The sequence below is a fragment of the Poeciliopsis prolifica genome, unplaced genomic scaffold (genome assembly GCF_027474105.1).
Source record: "Poeciliopsis prolifica strain line A6 unplaced genomic scaffold, Auburn_PproV2 SCAFFOLD068, whole genome shotgun sequence".
Taxonomy (NCBI): domain Eukaryota; kingdom Metazoa; phylum Chordata; class Actinopteri; order Cyprinodontiformes; family Poeciliidae; genus Poeciliopsis; species Poeciliopsis prolifica.
This window is the reverse complement of record NW_026562443.1, coordinates 1,474,122-1,495,656: the sequence shown is the minus strand read 5'-3', so window position 1 is coordinate 1,495,656 and position 21,535 is coordinate 1,474,122. Positions and strand designations below refer to the sequence as shown.

Below are 21,535 nucleotides of genomic sequence, written 5' to 3'. Positions count from 1 at the left end.
TGCAGTATGATGTAAATATATGTTTTTGAGCTTTGCATCATGTTATAATGATCCTCCTCAAGAACATACCTGGAAATGAGTGTTGCCTTAATTAAGTCATTTCATCTCCATGGCAACCATTCAGCTGTGCAAATGATGAAGCTCCTCCTCCTCAGAGCTGCAGAATCCAGGCATCAGAGTTTTGGCCTCAATGAGCAGCAATCACCCGAAACGCCCCCACTCAGCTCCTTCAGACTAGCCAGAAGCAATTAGCAAACACAGCTGCTGGGCTCATATGAGCTACTTCTCAGATAAATGCAGATAAAAATATATATACATATATATCATTTGTGTGTATGTAGAAACATGCTTATCGATAGTTCTACAGTACATGTGCAATCTCAGGTTTTCCTGAGAAATATCTGAGATTGATATTGAACTGGCTACCTTAGTCACTTTCATCTGCGTATGTAATTTTTTTAATCATTGCCTTTGCATTTATTTATAGTTTTCTCATAGCCAAACCAAATCTGTCACAACACACGTGTTTAGCATCTTTAACAGAACAAATCTTTTTTTATTTATTTGGTCTTTTTTTCCATATTCTGGTCTCACATGTTCCATCGTATGTCCATCATTTCATTCTCACTGATCATGTCAAACATAATGCAAAGAAAGTCAGTTCAAGTTTTATGTCTGATTTCTACTCATCGGACAGTTTCTTATTTTTAGAGCAGTTGGTTCAGGCAGCCAGTAATGAAAAGACTGCCATCCAGTGGCATGTAATGGTATAACAGCAGAAGGGGTTTTGTGAAAAAAATCGATATAAAATAAATGCTTTACATATTCCTGACATATTTTGGTGCTCAACTAGATTTAGCAGATGTTCCTGACATCTATGTTCTATTTGACTGGGAACTCTACCATCCGTCCTGTGATGGCTCAACAGCTCAACAGGCTTAATGTGATCATGTTTTAAAAAAAAAACAATAGACAAAGAATATCACTTTATTTGTTCCATCACAAAAGTGTGGCTGATGTTAGAAGTAATGAAGCTATCTGTCTGTTGCATTTTAGCTGCCTTGAAATTCTGATAACATAAAAAAACAAACTGGACCGTTACAGAACCAGAAGAACAAAAACATACAGAAAGCTCAGGTTTTTTTTAAAAAAACATACAAGCATGTTTAAAAAGATCAGAGAAATATATAAAAGCAACAGGATACAGACAGTCTGGGTATACTGGAGTCAAAGGATTTGTGATTTAAAAATCTATTTATGCATCACCATGACAGTTGTCTCCAATCAAGCTGTAAAATGTTTACACATCCCTGTTAGAGGATTCAAAATTAGACAATTAACCTTTTATGTCTTTAATATGATTTTCTTCCTGTACAGGAACCAACAAATCTGGTAAATTTCCCATCTTCAGAGGAACACCAGTGAAGCGTGGTGGTGGGAGGGGTCCATATTTTTGTGAATGTGGATGAGTTCATGAACAGTTTTAAATATCATTCAGTTTTTATGCAACACCTTCAGGCGCTTACCAAGAAGCTGAAGATGAAAATTGATTAGACTTTTTCAGCATCACACAGGGTTCAAGCAGACGTTCAAATAAACATAAAAATGACATCATAAGAGAAAAACTTAAAACTTGGCATCAGAGAGCACAGCTAATTGTGACAGAAAGCTTGTTGGGTCACCTGAAGAGGGCTGTGGATCATATCCTCAGTCTGAAAACTGATTTAATCTCCAGCCTGTTTCGCTGTTACTTTGTTGAAAAGTAATATGTAAAATCCCTGCAAGCTTCTACCAAAGAAGGCTAAATGCTGCGTCAGCAAACTATTATTTTAATATTGTGAACACTTGAGGTGACGAGATCCATCCAAAGTATCAATAATATCAATTCCAAATTGGTATCAGTTCTGGATCGATACATTTCAGATTTTCTCTTCAAACTTTATTTCATTTTGGGGCTGCAGTTTGTCTACAGCAAAAGATTTTGCTTTGATCATTTTTGCACTTTGTTTTTTATAAAAAAATACACACTACTATTCTATTGTTTCTGTTTATCATGTTAATATATTATTTGAATGTTAGACACTTATAAACCTGTAAAAATTCTGTCCTATGTTTATACAAAATAGTTCAAAAGAAACATAAAAACAACATAAGGTCAAAAGTTTGGTGATATATCAAACCTACATAATAAAAAGTATCCATATCGGTAAAAATATCAATATTATTGATGTGAGACGTGGATTTACTTTGCTTTGCATCAATAGCAAGTAAACAGATTTATTATTGACGTGTTTTTTTTCAGTAAAATTATAATTTAGAACTGTCACATTAAAGGCTGAAAAGGTTTTGGAATGATTTGCTCGTCTAATTATTTCTTTTCACTCTAACAGGGGTCTGTACACTTTGTCGCCTGTTGTTTTTCTGTACATGTATAGAAACAAAGGATATTTTCTGTAAAACTGAGACAAGCTCTCAAAAACCTTGAACACAACAGTCAGTCTGCTGTCTGCAGCCGTTTGGAGTCTGTCGCTGAACGAAGCAGAAGTCCTGACAGAAAACAGAACAACTAAAGCAGACGCAAAGACCAAAACCTATCAGCAGATCAGACGATCTGCGTCGTTCATTCCAAACGATTGGCAGGGACAAGCGAATGAAGAGGAGGAGGAGGAAACCTCTGAGTCAGGAAATGAAACTGGATCTACCTCAAAGAGTAACACTGATCACCTGGAGGCGACTTTAGCAAAGTGTTGAGGGAAGCCGTGGTTTGGCTAACAGCTCTCAGAAAAGACAAGTTGAGCCTCTGGTGCCGAGTGAGAAAGCAGGAAGCATCAACAATCAGGCCCGCCTTCTTTCAACTCCCCTTCACTTCTGCTTCCTGTCTGCTCTGTGATCAATAATCCCTGCTGCTGGACACACCCTGCTCAGCGGGCCGTCAGGTCGGGGTTCGGTGGCGGCTCCAGGCCCTCAGCAGCTTCGCTCAGCTCATCTAGTAGCTCTGTGAAGGCCGGGCGCCGGAACGACTCCACCTGACAGCAGCAGAGACAAGAAGCTGCATGAGGCCGCAGTCCGTTCAGATGTAATCTGACACTGTGCCAGTTTGAACCCAGATCGTTCATCAAATCCATGATATGTTCAAACGATTCTGCATCACATTCTACATTTCATTTATCTTATAGTCAGCCCATAAAAATACAAAATGTATTATTTCACACAGATACCGAAGCACCATTCATTAAATCAGAATATTACTGAAATTGATTATTCTGACGATTAATTGAATGATCAAGTTTCAAAAGCTGGCACATTCTGCAGACATTTCATTAAACCATTAAACCTTTTTATACATCATCAGTAAGAGATGCAAATGTTCTTCGGGTAGAACATATTTACAAGATAAAGTTTTTCTTTATCTTAAATGCAAAATGTTAATGTTTTTTGTCATTTTATGACAGGTCCCATGGCGAGAGACCTGTCCATGGTGACCCCAAATTGAATCTTTTAATTCAAGTTCCAATCTGGAGCAGAGAAATGACCACCTGACTCTTTTCTTTCTCTCTGTTCTGTATGGAGAGTTTCTTCCATCTACATACCATGCAGCAGCTGGCTGCTAACTCCAGGAGGCGCTGTGGGCAGTCAGAAACCAGCTCACCGAACGCCTTCACATCCAGCCCATAGTCCTGAAACACATCAACGCTATCATCACTATGGTCATCCTAGAGTCCAGCTGTTGTGCACCGCTGGTTCTGGTTCTGGTTTGTACCTGGGTTCTAGGCAGGATCTCTGGGTCGGCCGGGATCCTGGCCAAGATTTCACACAGAACGATGCCGAAGGAGAAAACATCCACCTGAAACAAGCAGCAGACTAATGTCTACAACATAAAGCTCCACATTTCCATCTGTCAGTTCAGACACTTAACACCTAGTGGAGATGGAGGAAGAAGGTTTTCAACAAATGACCATGATGAGTCTTTTTACACAATGCCAGTGTTGACAAGGACTTCATATGTTATGGAATATTATATACATAGAAAATGTATCTCTGGCATTAACAGTTTTAAAGGCTGCGAATGGCAAGTGTCCATTTCCACCAGAGCGAGTCGAGCGATCATTTCCAACACATTGTTCAGGAATCAGAGCAGAAAGAGCTACTTACCTCTCACCTCGGAAAATCTTAAATTACAACTTCATGCAAAACATCATTTTGAAACAATAAAGCATTTAAAGTTGAAAGAATCCAGACAGGAAGATAATTATGAATTTTGCAGGCTCTGTGGGTTCCAAAACTTCATTAGCAAGAGAGCATACAGGCAGTATGACATGGCTGTAAATATCCTGGCATGAAGATTCCAAACAGAAGATGACAAATTTGACCTAATTTTGTAGTAAATATAAATTATTTTTGCTTCAGTTGAGATGAGAATCCAAAATAATGTCTAGATATTTATAAGTTGCGACAGCAGAAGGAGCTTTGGTATAATGAAACGTGAGAAAAAAATACATGCACAGTTTTTTGCTTAAATTAATTATCTTGTAACAAGCGCTGAAGCTGCTGAAGATCTCCATGTAACTGACTATTTGAATATCTAAATCTGAATATTTTAAACGAGACAAAATAAGCAGCTTGCTCATGTATTAAAGCTGTAGTACATCACCTTTAGAAAAAAATATATTTTTTTACATATTTGTCGAAACTGTCGTCATGTTATGACAGTTTGGTATAAGACAGATAGTCTGTGGAACAGTCGAGCTCCTGCACCTTCTCCCTGCGATAACTAGAAACAACCAATCAGAGCCAGGAGGCGGGTCTTAGAGATGTCAGTCAGCCTATGTGTGACTCTGCTCTTACTCCTTTTTACTCCCTCTACGCTCTCTGCTGCACTGCAGCTATCAGAGCCTCTGGTGAATGCTCAGGCTAGTTAGCATAGCCACTAATGATGTTGGATAAATAAATGGTTTTCCTGTAACAGTAAGTTGTTTCTCTACCATTAGCACATTTAGCAGTGAGTACATGGGGATGATTGACAGCGTTAAGACCCTCCTCCTCACTCTGATTAGGTGTTTTTGGATTCTTCAGAAGACAACAGGAGCTCAAGGAGAGAGTGGAGGAGTTCGAACTTTTCCAGATGATCTGTCTCACAGTGCACTGCAACAACATGGTGACAGTTTCAACAAATGTGTAAAAAAATGTTTAGAAAAGCTACATACTTCAGCTTTAAAGTATTGGAGTGCTTAAATATTTCTGGGAAGGTCGTGAATGTATAACAGAAAACACATTGGGCTCAGCACACTACACTGTGAGATTCCCAAAGAGAGCAGAGATGGAGAGCTTCTAGGAAGAAAACGTTTATAATGTAGAAAAGTTTGAAAGAAGTTCAGTTTTTTGGGGAATAGAAGCTCAGAAGAGAATGCTTTGACTTCCTGCACACAGAACTAAAACCCATTCCTGGAAAACGACTGAGGACTCACCTTGCGATCGTAGGGTTCTCCTCGGAGCATCTCGGGGGCCATCCAGAAGGCCGAGCCCACCAATGACAACTTCCTGCCGGGATCCTTCACAGGCAGCTCCACCACTTCCCTCGCCAGCCCAAAGTCTGTCACCAGGGCCTCCCAGCCCCGAGGAGTCTCTCGGACCAGACAGTTCTGGACGGACCGACGAGAAGAGAACCGCAACGTGAGAATCTGACAGCAGAGGGCAGCGTACGTATACAACCTAGAAAATGAAAAGCTTGACGGATTCATTATGTCATCATAGTTAGAGTCAGACGGTTTTATGGAGCAACTTCACCGGTTCTGACCGGTTCTGACTGTCAGAACCTTTCACCCTCACTAAATAATTCAAATGGACCACATGCAGAGGCCAGACTCAGAGTGCCACTATGGAGCTGGGAAGCCTCCGATTCACTGATCAACTCTTCATCACACATTTTGCTTTTTGATAAAAAGCAACAGCTTTTAATGGAGACAGAACCTGGGCTGTTTACAGCAGGAGGTGTGATGACAGAGAGGTGCAGGAAGTGGGAGATATGATTGCATAACAATAAGTGGTCCCAGATATGTGTGTGATGTCTAATTGGAGCTTTTTGTGTGGATTGATGGGTGAAAGCATGGTTCACGTGGAGCGCTCTGTGTGCGTACACATGATGTGGTTGGAGTCTGGCTCAGATGCGAGAAACCTCTTCCCTCTGCTAACCTTTCATTACGAGGCCTTACGCAGGGAAAAACTTCTCTTCAAGACCTGAGCTCTAAATTTAGCACCTTCGTTTAGTCATTTCTTTGGCAGGGAAATCAACAGCTTTGGAGACAGAAGTGGAAAGAGCAGCAGACAAAAGGAGGAAACCCGAAAGCTCCAAAGAGCGCGGCGACTTCTCACACCTTCACAGAGCCTGCATCAGTTCAGGAGTCATTTCAACGTCACGAGCCGCATTTCATTTATAAATGTGTGCAAAACTTTGTCAACATTCTGCCAATGTCGGAAAAAAACATGTTTACACAACTGCATTGTTTCCATTAAATAAGAAACGCAATTAAAATCACACAGGAATATGTTTGTTCACACATTAAAAAAACATGCTACGCTGTTGTCATCCAACTACTTCCTGTCGTCATCCAACTACTTCCTGTCGTCATCTCCTTGATGGTTTGCACCAATTACAACATCCGATTGTTGATCATCTGACTTGTGTGATCCCAAAACTGCAATTTTTCAAACTGGTTTCCACACAGCCAAATAACAACCTCATCCCAAAACGTTTTATTGAAAAACAAGAGTTTTTCCAAAATTCTCATGGTTTCATAAAGCAAATTTATTTTTGAAATTTTAAATTACAGCTATTCACATTTAGGAGTTTTGAAACCATATATTCTGAAACTTTATATATTTATCAGACGGTTATCAGAACTGGCTGGTTAGCCTCATAGATCAGGTCAGTGGATCCTTTTGTTATGAATGCACTATAACTAATCATTATCAGGTCTAACAACACTCTTCAGTGTGGATGTTACTATTTAAAAAAAAGACTCTGAGGCAACCATTTTCAAAATCATTGAGGTAACAAAGATGAAAACAAGAGACTGAAATAGTATTCAGGAAACAAATGTGGCAAAATATTGTATTATTGTTACATAATGACACAATATTACATATTGTGTGGTAAAACATATTTTTTGCCGCAGGAGCTGAGATCAGCTCAAAAATACTTCTGGGCCCAAAAGACTAAAAGTTAGTGAGTAAATGTGGTCCTAGTTACTATGACAACAGAAGGAAACTAGAAATGATCACTTTATGTTGCATCTAACATATCTGTTAGTACATTTTAACTGAAAAGTCAAACTTTAGTCAAAAGGTATAAAATGTAGTCCTACGTTATGGACATGAAATCAGTCCAGGGGCCACAAATGGCCTGGGAGCCTCACTTTGAACACAATGCTTTAGACCATTTTCACTTTGTCTACAGAAATCCAAACTTTCTATCCGATCTGGATCAGCAGGTTTTTGCCTTGTAGAGGTTTGACGCAAACCAACAACTCTCTTAAAGAATTAGCCTGGAGCCAAGTGAGGAACCACTGGGTGACAGCCAACAGTCTGCAGCAAGCAACACGCTATTAACATAACAACAGAGGCTGTCAGGATGTTGCTTTGCATTTCTGCTGGCTTCTTGTGGAAGGCCTGGCAACCGGAGGAAAGACGGCACCTACACACAAGTTCACCCACGCAGCAATTTACAGAGGCTCTTCAAGGCCTCATACTGTCACTGAGAACAAACACGCAAACGGAGACGTCCTTCAATGTACAGCGAAGGGTCAATGCTGGAATTAATTCAGGTAAAATGCAAAACAAACTATAAACATAAAGCGGAATAGATAGAGACCCCCTGTGCAAATATTCATATCTGCGTGCTTATTTCCAGCTAAAGTCATGGGCAACAAGTGTATTATTTCCTCAGCAGATGGTTCACACTTGTTTCTCCTTAAGCTATATAAGAACAAGCATGCAGCATAAAGCAAGAAGGAAATAAAAAGCAATATTTTAATCAGAAAAGAACAAAAAAGTCAAGACGGATCAGTTATTTTCTGTTGCGGTTGCCATGTTCTTTACTAAAACTGTGTACATGAAGAGGAAGATGCGTTTCAGCCCAGCTGTTGTTTAACATCACTCTCAATTAAGTAGACGATATTCTGTTCAAAGAACTGACAATATATTTCATAAACACAACTGGACTTGTTCAGAAAAGCAGTAAAACCAAAGAAACATGAGAATAGAGATGACCACATAAAAATCTGCTTTAACTGTGTGTGTTTAATTGTGAGAATCTAAATTAAATCCCCTGTTGGTGTGTAGGGGTGCAGCAAGATCATTAATCATTTTTCGGGACTGCAATGTAATTCATGGACCTTGTATCTGGGTATCTGTGTGAAAGAAGACAAACTTTATCCCATCTTAGAGGTCAGTTCTGCTTTCTGTGTCTCTTGTTTGCTGTTAATAAATTTCTGTTATTAGCTTTGTCTATTATGAAGACAAGAAACAAAAAATGTTGATCTGATATCCTATAATCACTATGAAACTGTTGTCTTCCAAACAATGTGTCCTAGTTTCTTACTTTTAATGTGAATTCCTCATTATCATTTTTTAAAGAAATGTTTTCACTGTTCAATCACAAACTACATTAAAGTGCTAATGTAGTTCCTCTCACTTCCTTAAAGGACTCTGAAATAAATTGTATTTAATTCAAATATGGTCAAAACACAGTATCAGAATTTATTTACTTTTATTTGCAAAAACACTTTTCAAAGCTTTTTAGGCATTAGGACGACTGAATAATGGAAACATTAGCCAGTCAAACCAGGACTGAGTTATTTTAAGTAGGACTTGATCTTTACTGCGTTCATTTCGATTAATTAATTGCATATATTTTAATTTATTTAAAAATGTTAACTCAGTTACTGAACCTTTGTATTGTGTTTCTTATTTCTTATTTGCAAAACATTTTATTCTAAATAAACTGAAAGTGAAAGTTATGATTTTTAATACCTGGTAAGTGACCAATCAGGTCTTGTCCTGTCTGATGTGATGACACACCACCAATCATTACTTCAGTACTTTGTCAGCTTTAAAAATATCTCCAAAACCCAGATTGTTGCACATCTTCTCCAGTTTTGACAACAGAAGTGCCTGAGTTCTGGTTGGCGGTCTCACCTTTGAGTTCAGATCTCTGTGGTAAATGTTCTTGTAGTGCAGGTAGATCATTCCTCTGCAGATGTCACAGGCCAGGTCCACCTTCTCTCTCCAGCACAGGGGAACATCTTTCCTGGCCAGAAGCTCCTCCAGGCAGCCGCCGTTTACGTACTGAAACATGCAGCCAGTGATCAGGTTAAGGGCTGCATCAAAACAGAAGTTTACACCTACTGGGTGATGGACATGCAACCATAATGAGCACTTACACTTTGTAAATAACAAGCCTTATCATGTCTAAGGCACCCAGAGGGAACAAACACAAGGTTCACTGGACCAAGTGAACTAACCCTCTGCACAGGTTGATGTTGATGATGTGAACGTTTTCACTAACAGGACTGTGCGGCTCACTTCTGGATCACAAGCACACCACTTTAAAACCCCTGAGAAAATCAAGAGGATTTGTCACTTTGGACAATGCAATTAAACATTGCATTGTAAAGTGCACTTGTCCAGACAGTGCACCTTCATGGTCCTCAGTGAAGACTTGCAGGACATAACTCTCAAACCTTCATCAACAGCCGCCCCTGAGAGACGAATATCCACTTTCTGGCAAGTAAGGCTGCACCAATTTATCTGCAAGCCGATTTTCATAAAAACTTTCTTTAAAAAATGATAATGAGGAATTCACATTAAAAGTAAGAAACAAGAACACGTTGGACGACAACAGTTTCATAGTGATCATAGCATATCAGATCAACATTTCTTGTTTCTTGTCTGCACAATAGACGAAGCTAATAACAGAAATGTATTAACAGCAAACAAGAGACGCAGAAAGCAGAACTGACCTCTAAGATGGGGTAAAGTTTGTCTTCTTTCACACAGATACCCAGATACCTGAAACAAAGAAGTCATTTTATTTGTGACTTTATTCCTGAGCCTGAAATTAACTCACAAATGGCAGTGGTGACTTTTGTCTATCTAGTAACTATTAACATGTCATATTGTCACTTTCCTAAAATAATGGCCCGATGGACCAATTCATTTTTTGCCAAAAATGTATTTATTTTTTTTCATAAATAATCTTTAGGCAAAAAGGTCACCTAAGTAAAAACATTATTTTAGATAGGTTACAATTTCATAAATACCCTGGTTTGTATTTTTTTAAAGAAAATATGTATGTGTATTATATGAAAGTTACATTTTCGTGTGTCAAAGAAGGGACTGTCTCAAACTATGTTGCTCTCAGTAGACTAAGGTTTTTTTAGATGGCAGCTTTAGACTGAGTCCTGCTTGATGTAGCTTTGGCTGAGCTGAGACTGGGAAAGGTTCAGTGCTTTTACCTGACAACGTTGGGGTGAGAGAGCTTCTGCAGCAGGGTGATCTCTCGTACGATGCTGTCTTGGTCCACGTCATTTTTGTAGATCTTCACTACCATCACCTTCCGCGTAGTGCTGTGAATCACCTGAGAAGCAGCGGCACACTTTAGACAGAGGAAAGCCTTTCTGTTGGCTTTCCGAAAGCCATCTCAGTAGACGACAACTATTTCTGCACCGCAATAAAAATGAAAAACAAAAGTAAGAACAAGAAGGACTGGTTAAAACCTTGATTGCTACGACTGAGTGAGAATGAAGCACTTCACTAAGTTACAGTTCCATTTCCAAATAACTGAAGCCGAAAAAAATAATCAAGTTATTTTTGATGAGGAACGATGAGGACGAAAAGAAGAAGCTTTAAAACAAAGGTGAGAAAAACCAGTCAAGACAGAGAACAGAGGATGCTTCTCAGCCAAGTTCTGGCTGGACAAATTAAACCTCTAATTATTCCAAACGAACTCCTCGAACTAATTCCAGATCATTTCATCAGCAACATTTCTGACAGCATGCTGTCCCTGTTGCTGTGCAGAAAAATTAGCTTTAAAACGAGAATTATGTAAGGTGGGAGAATTTTGTGCCCACACATTTTCTAAAGCTGGTGGGCCAATCACAGAATGGCAAGAATGTCCTTATTAAGAGGCTCAAACAAAGCCAGCTTTGATGGCAGCTCAGATGTAGAGCAGCAACGTGTAAATCCGGGGGCAGGACAGCGAGACGGAATACCTTGTAGACTCTGGAGAAGAATCCGCTCCCGATGAGTTCAGCTCGGAAGTTTTCCCAGAACTCCAGTTTGCGTACGGCCGTGCGGAGCTTCTGCCAGCGGTCCACATGGTAGTACCTGTCTGAAGACTCGCCGTACAGGGTGGGGCTGTTGGGCTCCGAGGACGGGTCCACATCGCACATCCTGGAGATGTCTGCTGGGACAAAGAGAAACATGCAGATGTGGGTCATCATGCGCGTACAAAAACTCTGCCGCACAGCGTGCAAAATTACAAACAGGACACTAAGCAAAAAAAAAAAAAGAATCATAAAATAACAACATGTTTAAAATAAGTTTTTTTTAATGATTAGTTTTGTGACAATTTGAAGAACAGAGAATTTGCAAGCATGTCTGCAAAATAACTGGGCCCCTGGATGTATGAAAATAAATGTAATTTAGTTTTATTAGCATTTTACTCAAGCTGATGTCTTGCATGTTGAAGCAGAATTTCCACTGTAACGAAACCGATTGAGGCATCACAAAAGAAGACAACCAAAAGGGCAATTTATGCATTTATCAGCATGAAAGCAAGCCTGGATGAAAGAGCAGCTCATGAAAGGCCCGGCCTCACCATCCTCTTATTAACTGCATAGATGGGCAAAGTGATTCCACTCTACAGACACAAACAAAGATGCTGCATCGTGTCAGGTTTAAAAAAAAGGCTGAGGTGATCATTCACCTCAGGCAGAGACTTGTAGTTGTGTTTTTTTTATGGTAGAACCTTAATGAAGGGGGGAAACACTTCATCTCTGGATAATCTGGATCATATTATAAAATAGTAAGTTTTATTCTAAAACTCAATATGTGAGCTTAGATGTTTTTGTGAAATTGGTTCTGATTCATCTGGTTACGTGGTAATGTAGAGCTGTGTATCATCTGCATAGTTATGGCAGCTAATCTTATTTCCTGTTTTAGCATATAGATATTGAATAACAGGTATCCACATTCTCCACATGTGTCTACGATGAGAAACTACAAATTGAAACAAATAAATCTCTGTTCTTCATGTATTACGTATTCTTCAGTACTGGGCCAGAGTCCAGCACAACTCTCCAGGCATTTCAATAAGATGTCAAAAGCTGCACTGAGGTCCAACAGAACCAGCAGTCTGGATCTTTCACAGTCTCTATGCCATATGTCATTGAACACTTTGACTAGGCCATTCTCAGTATGTTGGTGAGTACAGAAACCAGACTGAAAGATATCAAAGCAATTAGTTATAGTTTGAAAGCTATCTAACTGATTAAACAGCTTTTCCAATCATTTTGTAGATGAATGTAAGGTTGGAGATCGGCCTGAAAGTCTGCAGTTGGAAAGTTAAGGAAAGTCAAGAAAGTCAAGACAGCAGAAAGAGGAGGTTAATTAATAGGCTTTTATATTTAAGTTGTTGAAATTGAGTACATTTTGAGCATAGTACTGACATTTGATTTAGTGTGGATGTGCAGTTTAATGTTCTACTTTTTACATTTTCTTTGTAAAGAAGTTGGCAAAGTCATTGCAGGTCATGTTTGGTGGTTCAGTCACAGGAGGGTTTGTGAGCCTGTCAACTTTCATAAATTCCCAAAAGAATGTTGCCCTTGCATGTTTTAGTGTTGAGTGATAGCTCTGCTATCTTTCTTTGTAGGTTTCATAATAAACATAAAGTTGAGTTTTACAACATTTACGTTCAGCCCTACGACAGTTTGCGCATGTCTCCATAGAGGTCCATTTCTACCAGACACTGTCTTCACCTCGGTGGAATCAATAATATCTGAAACTTTAGAATGGATGTCACCTTCCAACACGTCTACATGGTTACAGCATAAAGGTGAGTAGGAGGAGTAGATTTGATTAAAAGTTTGTGCTGTATTCTCGGAAAAAGAACATTTTGAAATAGTATCTGTTTTGCTAAGTGAGTCAACAGCATCTGTACTTCCAAAGATAACAATGAACTATGTGCCTGGAAAACACTCAGATTATCTTTAGTCTGACTAAAACGAGTTGGAGTCCCTAAAACACTATATTTATTTCATTATTGTCAATAAACCATTATTTTCACAGATCTTTTCCATCCTACTGTAATTTTCTTTATGATTGTGCTGAATCAGTAGTTGTAACTGAAACTTTACTAATAACTGTTCTCCACTCAGGTGAGTCCTGACCTGCCTTCATCCTGACCTTCGCTGGGCCACAGTGAGCTAGCGTGACAGCACAGAAGGTCAAACTCTGTTCACTCTATAGTCACACTGACGGCGGTGGAAAGCGCACGCTGACACGCTAACACAATCAACAAGCTTTTAACAATCAAGTCGGGGGACTCAACCCCAGCTATTCATGCTGCTTTTGTTCATTTGGCTTCAGACTAAACAATTATAGCTGAAACGCTGTCAGAGAGAAATGCTTACAGTGCAGCCATTGAATCTGCCATTCTGTGCCTCTCTTCTCTCCTTTGTTTCGTCATTTTGCCTGCTTTTCTGTCCTGGCTGTTTGGTCTCCACTTTTGTTTTTGCTTTGATTTCTTCTCAAGCGATAACTTTTTGCACTTTGTCTATGAAGGACAAGATGCACATGGACATGTTTATTTTTTCTGTTGTTTCTGATTGTCTTGTTAATATGCTAAGTAGCGCCTTCAGTTGTACGGCTGTACGCACTTGTGCATATCTTGAAATTTTTTCTCCAAGTAAAAAAAAATTGATGAATTATAGTTATTGGATTTTTTTTTTTTTACCCCTATTAGCTATTGACAATACTGTGAAGAAGAAAAAAAGTTATTTTGTGCCAAAACATCCTGTACATAACCCACATCTGTGTGCGTCTGTTTGGGTGGGCATGTGGCTGTCCTAAACCTAAGTCCTATTGGTCAGTTTACTTTTGTTTATTAGGTGGTTTGGCGTAAGCATTCTGTAAGCTAAACGTGACTATGCAGTGAAGCCAGCTAAAAATGAATAACCAGCTTGTCAACCCCCTTGCAGTCCTAAGAGGGCTTGCATGAACTTTTTACGTTTGTGTGGTTATGGCAGGGTTGCAAATTTAACAGCTTTTTTCTGAGGGGGGGTTTTGCAAACTGAAGACCTGACGGGTCACTTGGTTGGCCAACCATGACATCTGCTGCGCTTTTACTGAGCATTGCACTAAAACTGCAGGGAGTTACACTGTCCTCTTGTGGGTCAGGTGCAGTGGCAGTTTTGTTCCTACCCTCCCTTAATATCCTGAATATACTATAAATATTTCATACACCAATATTTTTTTTCCAAATTCAGTAGGATGTATTAACAATTTTTTAAAAAGGAATCAAGGTCAGAAGTTTAAAGGAGTAACTTGAATTACATTGGTATCAATAATACTGGTTCTATTTTTACCAACACCAAATGTTTAGCATTGCATACCTCCAGTGTGAACAACAAAACCTACTGTTTTCTGTTTGTGTGGCTAATTAAGTTCTCTCCATCCAAACATGGGAATGTTAGAGATGAGAGAATAGAAAATGTTCTTCTTTTTGAAAGTTTGGTTCACTTGATATTAAATTACCCCCAGGTGCACTCTAATTGGTTACATGGTGACTTCTGAGAAAAATAGTTTGGACCAAATTTTATTTAAGGTTGTCAAAGCAAAGAGAAAAATAATAATAATAAAAAATATCAAATGAAAAAATTAATAATGATAATAATGTAATTCCACAGGATTAACATTACTTCAAACTCATTTTTGTTCCACTCCACAGTTTAAAATCCCAACAGAATACATAAATGTTTTGAGGCATTGGATGGCCTAGCAACAGCTTGAGCTTTCTGTTTTTCTTTTCCTTACAGACTGAGTGGGAAGGTTAGACAAGCAGAGAGCAGTGAGCCTGACCTGTCAGGGCAAACAAGCAATAGCAAGGCTTTCAAAGACCAGATGGCGACTTCTTGGAAAGGCTTCCACTGCTCCCATTAAAGTTCCACTGCCAACACCAAACTCAGACTAGTTTCCCTAGAGCTAAGTATCAAAACATGAGGTGCATACTTCACCACCTTTTCTTAGTTAAAACTAAGAAAAGATGATGCAGACTGTAAACACCCAGCAGGCATATCAGTATAACCCTGATTCATCTACAACCATGCAGCCTCAAATTCAAAACAAAATATGTATTAATCCCAGAGGGAAATTGAAAGTTTTAACTCATATCCCACTTTTTTTTTTAAACTAGTCATTAGGCATGCTGATGGCTGTGGGCAGGAAAGAGCTCCTGTAGCAGTCTGTAACACAGTGTAACTGAAGAAACCTATGACTGAAGACACTCTGTTGTTGTAAAGCAGTCTCATGAAGAGGATGGTCAGGGTTGTCCTTAATTATTTTGACTTTATGAATACTCATTCTTTGCATCATCATCTCCAGAGGTGACCTGCAAAAGTGAAGCACCCTACTTAGAATCCCAAACCACTGGCTCATTTTGTTGTAGACCAACATTCACTCACTGTACCCTAGCATAGCTAGCAAACAGAGTGACTCAAAGCACTTTAGTGGTCATGATTGCCAACCCAGAACAATAGGTGAGAGTTGGACTTTTCAGCTCTGCTCTTTCTCCACCAAGGCGAACCAGAGCACTGTCCTGAAAACACAGAGAACGACATGAGAAACAGGGTACCTCACCCAGGAACAGAGGCTTTTCTTGAACCAGGCCTGGGGTTATGAGCTTCCAAGTAACTTCCTGATGTTTGAGTCTTAACTCCTGGAAACCGGCTGTCCCAGCCTTAAAACAGCCACTGTAAGCTACCTCCTCATGGGCCCACTCCTCGCAAACAGAAACATTGAGGTCAGCTGCAACATGAGACGGGTGGCAGGCAAGGTCAAGAGGCCTGTGTCTGTCACTTTCCATAATTACAAAATGGTTATTTGAGGACCTCCATGAGAACTGACTCCTCAGAAACACAAGTTATGTACAGAAAAAGGTGAACAGACCACTCAGGCGTAACATTATGACCTGCACTGACACTGGTGCTGGTGATACACTATGTACTCAGTAATTTGAACTACAGTGGTTTATCTGTTGGATCAAACCACATGGATCAATGTATACTCTCTATATGCATCAGAGACCAGTTGCAGACCAGTTTAGGTTAGGTTTAGATTAGGTCACACCATTTGCATCTCTCTTCGGCTGCACCATTTTGTAATTTCCCTTCAACATTTTCATGTTTAGATATTTAGACATGAAATAGTTCCCAGTCAGAGATTCCAAAACCCTAATAAGGATGGAAGCATTTAGGCACAACTCTGTGGTACACCAACTAATAAGTGGTTAGTGTTGCAACCCAACCTCCATGGGAGATACAACAGTAGAAGTTATGGGAAGGAAATGCAGCAGGGATACATCATGGGAATATTTAAACAATTTAATTTTGAGGAGATTATGCTAGCAACCAAACCTCTTAAATCAGTTTTCAACCCAATCCGAACCTTAAGAATTAAGAGATAGGGAAATAAAGGTGGACTTTAATGACGCTTTTGGGATTTGAGTACTTTTTCTAAATGCATTCAGGCCTTTAGGGAATCTGAGACTGTCTTCCCCCGGCAGCTTCTATCTCTGTGGTTATGCAGCGGTCTAAAAAAACGGGCTGATTATATTACACAACAGAGTGACGCCCCGACCACTTTGAGAATGCCAGCAGACAGTGATTTTTTTTTTTTTTTTTTTTCCAGAAAAGATCATTTCTCTCTGGTAAACAATACATCACTTGTACAAAGTGGTTGAGTAGGACAGAAAGGACGTCGGAGGTCAGGCAAATTGCAGAGACCACACAATGTATCGCTATTCCTGTCAACAGTTTCTCACCACTACGACAGCCCAGAACTCAAGCCAAGCTGCAAAGTTTGTCGAGTTCATGCCATGTAGGAAAAATCCTTTTTCATAGTGAAGGCTGGTTCACTTGGTATTGGACCCAATAATCATTACTGGATACGATTTCAGGCTGAGGCCACTATGCACAAATTTCAAATACAGCAATACAAATAAAATAACTTAATATTAGCATATTACTGGTGGACCCTGTCCAAGAAGCCGAGAAGTCAGTTGAGAAGGAGAAATATTTATGATCTTTGTTTATTTGGAGTGATCACAGTCAGAGTAACTGAGGAAAAAAGTCCAGAACTCAACACATGATTAGAATGGAGAGTCAGAAGACAACAAGGAATCTAATCGGAACACAGAAAACAACTTTATGTTTACTTTAATATTTGTCTGCCACTAGCCAGAAAAAATGTAGAAACATCAGCAGGAATATTCAAAGTGTCATGAACACACAGAGACGCTGTTGGTGGTTCTGAGGGTCATTAATGGGAATTTATCATGAGAATAATAAATCAAAATTCTTATAAGAAATTTATTATGATAAATAATGCACTATCTGATAAATGCGACTCTTACCCACACATCAAAAATTGTTAGGTAGCATCAGGAACATTTGTGTAAACTTTCATGACTGTCTCACCTTCACCAGTTCATACATTATTAAATTATGAAGTGTTGCAGAAATTTGTAGATTTATTATCTTATCTGAATTAAAAATCATACTTCATGTATTATTATATATTTAAACTCATATACTGGACCCATTATAGAATTTGTTGAGAGTTTTTTGTGAAAAACAGACATACAAAAAAATGGCAATGCATGGATACAGCGTGTGCGGAAATAAATCCAGCTCAGAGAATGTTTAGGTCATAACTGGAGCATAACACCAGGGGAGATCATGAAAGATGATTAGTGAAAATTATGATTTCCTATATAAAAAGGAACTTGGGGCCTGAGCGGACAGCAGGTAATAGGACACTACTCTGACACACTGTCTTTGGACACGTGTAGACATGCTGGATGCTGAGGAAAATAAATCCTATTTCAGGACAATGCAGAGCTAAACATATTTGCGGTACAGTGCGTTCATCTGCTTAAAGCAGCATTTCATCCTGATTAAAAACTCAGAGCAGGTGGTGAGACGGCTGTGATGCAGAAACATCAGGCCCTGTTCTTTAACTAGGCCTTGATTCAGGGCCAGAGAGTTGAGAGGAGCTGAGCATCAAAAGCCATTTTTTATGCCATCCAAATTGTTTCTTTTAAAGACATTCCTGACAACAACACCTTTGGCTGCAGTAGAACCAGAAACCTTAAAGTGTTTCACAGTAACTTTGTTGTATGGACCAACACACTGTAAATATGCAAACTCTGACAGAAAACTAAGATTTTGCAAACATGACAAAATGAAAAAATGTCATGTCCAATTGTAATTCTCTGACTGAGGAGGATGAAAGCCGAAACCAGCTTTCAGAGAAGTTACCCTTTCAGGTACTTCAGGGTCTTGTGTACATCAACATACTGATGTACACAAGTTTTAGATTCTCACTACAAACAGTACTTAGCATATGGGCCAAAAATGTATTTGATTTAAGTTGGTCTCATCTGTTGTTGGTCTAACAGTTAGCTGTGACAGCAACGCTGGTGTGTTCCCTTGATTCTTTTATGCAGATTTAAGAAATCTTTAATTTTCTGTGGTATTTTGAAGAAGCCATTCTTCAACAACTAAAAGTAAAGGAGTGCTCACTCAAAATAGTGAGAAAACCTTGATCTACATGTTCATAGCTTCACTGAATGAAGTGACAAGACATGGATTACACTTTGTTAAACCCTTTAATTTGGATGAAACAACTTAAGTGCAAAACATATTTATTTATTTGAATTGTAGCTGTTTTTACTTAGCCATATTTTCAGATTTCCTGTCAAAGTTAAACATTTTTTAACTCAAATATTGTATGTGATGGGCCTGCAGGTGACTCTATCACTGGGCTTCTTAGCAGGTTTTCTGAGGGAGACCCTGAGTATCAGAATAATTGTGGCTGAATACAAGTGAAGTGTACACCACACTTTTTAGAGTTTATCAGTAAACAAAAAAAATACAAATCATCATCAGTTCCTTCTGCGTCACACTTTTGCTTCTTAATTTTGGTCTGATACACAAAATCAAGTGACAAAATGTTTAAGGGTCTGAGGTGCAGGAACAGTTTTATAAACCATTGTAGTGTAAGGAAAGGCTGGAGAGTGTCTGAATACTTAAATACTTACTCCACTGATTTAACATATTATTCATGTGCATCCTGTAGGTGGTGAGGCAAAAACCACAGGTCTCTGCAGGAACTGAGGAGGAACCACATACATGCAACAACAAATGAGCACAGACACACAACCACAAAGCTACCTAACACACAGCTAGCAGGCAGACCACAGTGACAGCGAGGGAGCAGGCAGGCTGACTGGCAGACTGTAGCGTCTCACGTCTGCACCGTCACAGCGAAGATGAAATGTGTTAATACATGAAAGAGACAAGGGCGATGTCTGCAGAGCTTCTGTTACAGTTCAGTTTGAGTCCTGCAGCAGTGGTTCCCAGCCTGGCTTCATCACACCCTCACAGCCACGGCTCAGTGACAGGAAGCGCTTTCATCACGCTGCTTCATCTACCCGACTTCCAAACTAACAAGAAAAAAATCCAATTTTCACAGAGAATAAGGCAAATATTTGACTTCCATGAAAAAATTAACTGTTTCCTATTCTGTATCTGGTTAAAATGTTCATTTATTAAAGAGGCAGTGTTAATGTTGAATCAACTTTTGAGCTGTACATCCTGTTATAGTCATTCAATCATCAGAAACATACATGGAGTGTTGCCTCGATACTTTCGTGCATGTTTGAGAAATCCTTTCATCCCCAATGGCGACCATTCAACTGCGCAAAACACCCAGGTGGACCTAGCCCCGCCTTTGAAACGTAGCTCCTCCTCAGAGCTGCAGGTTCCTAGCTTCAGAGCTTCTGCCTCACAGAGTAGCCCTCAACCACTCAGCTCCTGCAGACTAGTCAGAAGCAATTAGCAAACACGTGGTGGAGCTGCATATCACACAGGCTACTACGCAGTGCAACGCTGGTAAAACAGAAATACAAAAAGAAAAACATTGTTAAAGGGAGTACTGTGATGACTTCCTGAAGGTGAAGTTTCAGAAGAGACAGACGCCTAATTGCAAGGCATTAAATATGAACATCAAATTTCTTTCATGTCATAATTGATATATGCAGCATTTTTGTGACAACTGGATGTAATAGTTACTTGATTATGCTATAAAGGAACCTTTTAGACAGCTTAAATAAAACTACAAATCTAAAGATTCAAGACAGAAAAGTCAGTAAGAAGACTGGGTTAAACCAGACTAAGGTTTAACCCAGTCTGGGATCATGGCAAGGTGTCATTGCCATGATCCCTTTTACATATTCAATGCTACAAAAAATGATGATCTAGGTTTGAAGAAGATCATCTGCACTTGAAACCAAACTTGCAAAGAAAGATGTTCTCTTGCTTAGAAGAAGCTGGTTTGAGGAGCAGTTTGCAGACATTTAAAAGTTTCAGAGTAATGCACAAATATAAAAGTCGAATTAATGTTATTCAATAAGGTGAGTGTCAGGAGGCACAATCTGGGAATTCTCTTTTCTCTTTCCCCTGTGGTTGAGCTCATTCAGATGGTCCACTGCCTGCACTGGGAGCCACTGCTGGTTAACTGGTCTGCTCTCCTCTGCATCATGTCAACTCGCTCCACTTTTCATCCTTTCTAAGGATGATCTGTCTTGTTGGAAATAAAAGCCCAGAGTCAAACGTTGCACCTCCGTGGCAGAGCAGACTCACCTAGAATCAGCCTCTGCTCCGGGTGCAGCTTCAGGAAGATGAGCTCGGCTCTAACGTGTCGATGGGAGCGTCTCCTCTATCCGCGGCAGCCCGGTCCGTGTCTCCCCCAGCAGCGAGCAGGACGGCGCTCAGGTCCCCGCTGCTGACTTTCGGAGCGGTCTGTGCGGCTGACGGGCCCTCCTTCCTGCGAACGCATGCCTCTGCGGTTGCCTAGGCAGCGGCTGCTCGAGAAGGTCGGGGGATGGAACTCCGCCCACACGGAGAACAGGACGCCGGCGCCTGGGGGCGGGCAGGTCGGACAAGAGCGATCAGCGGGTCTGAGATCAGAGGGATTCCTTCGAGGTCGATCATGTTCAGTTCCAGGTTAGAATATTTGAATAATAATGCAATAATGAAAAAAAGTAAACAATAAATAAAAATAAAGGTCTGTCCAGAAGGAAATGTTTCTTGTGCTGTAAGGTCAGCAAATCTGGAACAGGAGTATTAAATGGTAATGATGGAAAAAACAAAAAGAAGAAGTCATGCAAAATTATACTTTTTGATGAAGTTAAAAGCTT

The 21,535-nt window shown here is 39.7% G+C and overlaps 1 protein-coding gene across 3 annotated transcripts; it reads right to left on the bottom strand.

The window, feature by feature from the left end:
• Positions 1 to 973: 973 nt before the first annotated feature.
• On the bottom strand, positions 974 to 21,250 carry zgc:162952 (PKc_LIMK_like_unk domain-containing protein). Of its 3 annotated transcripts, XM_055020474.1 has the most exons (10): positions 20,979 to 21,250; positions 19,376 to 19,447; positions 11,268 to 11,458; positions 10,512 to 10,633; positions 10,017 to 10,065; positions 9,193 to 9,342; positions 5,466 to 5,639; positions 3,761 to 3,844; positions 3,591 to 3,677; positions 974 to 3,026 (listed from the first exon to the last, which is right to left on the bottom strand). In XM_055020474.1, exons 2-10 carry the CDS (start codon positions 19,404 to 19,406, stop codon positions 2,922 to 2,924), a joined length of 993 nt encoding a protein of 330 aa, XP_054876449.1. In that variant the 5' UTR covers positions 19,407 to 19,447; positions 20,979 to 21,250; the 3' UTR covers positions 974 to 2,921. The 3 variants fall into 3 exon arrangements, with proteins under 3 accessions (XP_054876449.1, XP_054876451.1, XP_054876450.1); XM_055020476.1 differs by lacking the exon at positions 19,376 to 19,447 and having other exon boundaries at positions 11,268 to 11,461; XM_055020475.1 differs by lacking the exon at positions 19,376 to 19,447.
• Positions 21,251 to 21,535: the final 285 nt, after the last annotated feature.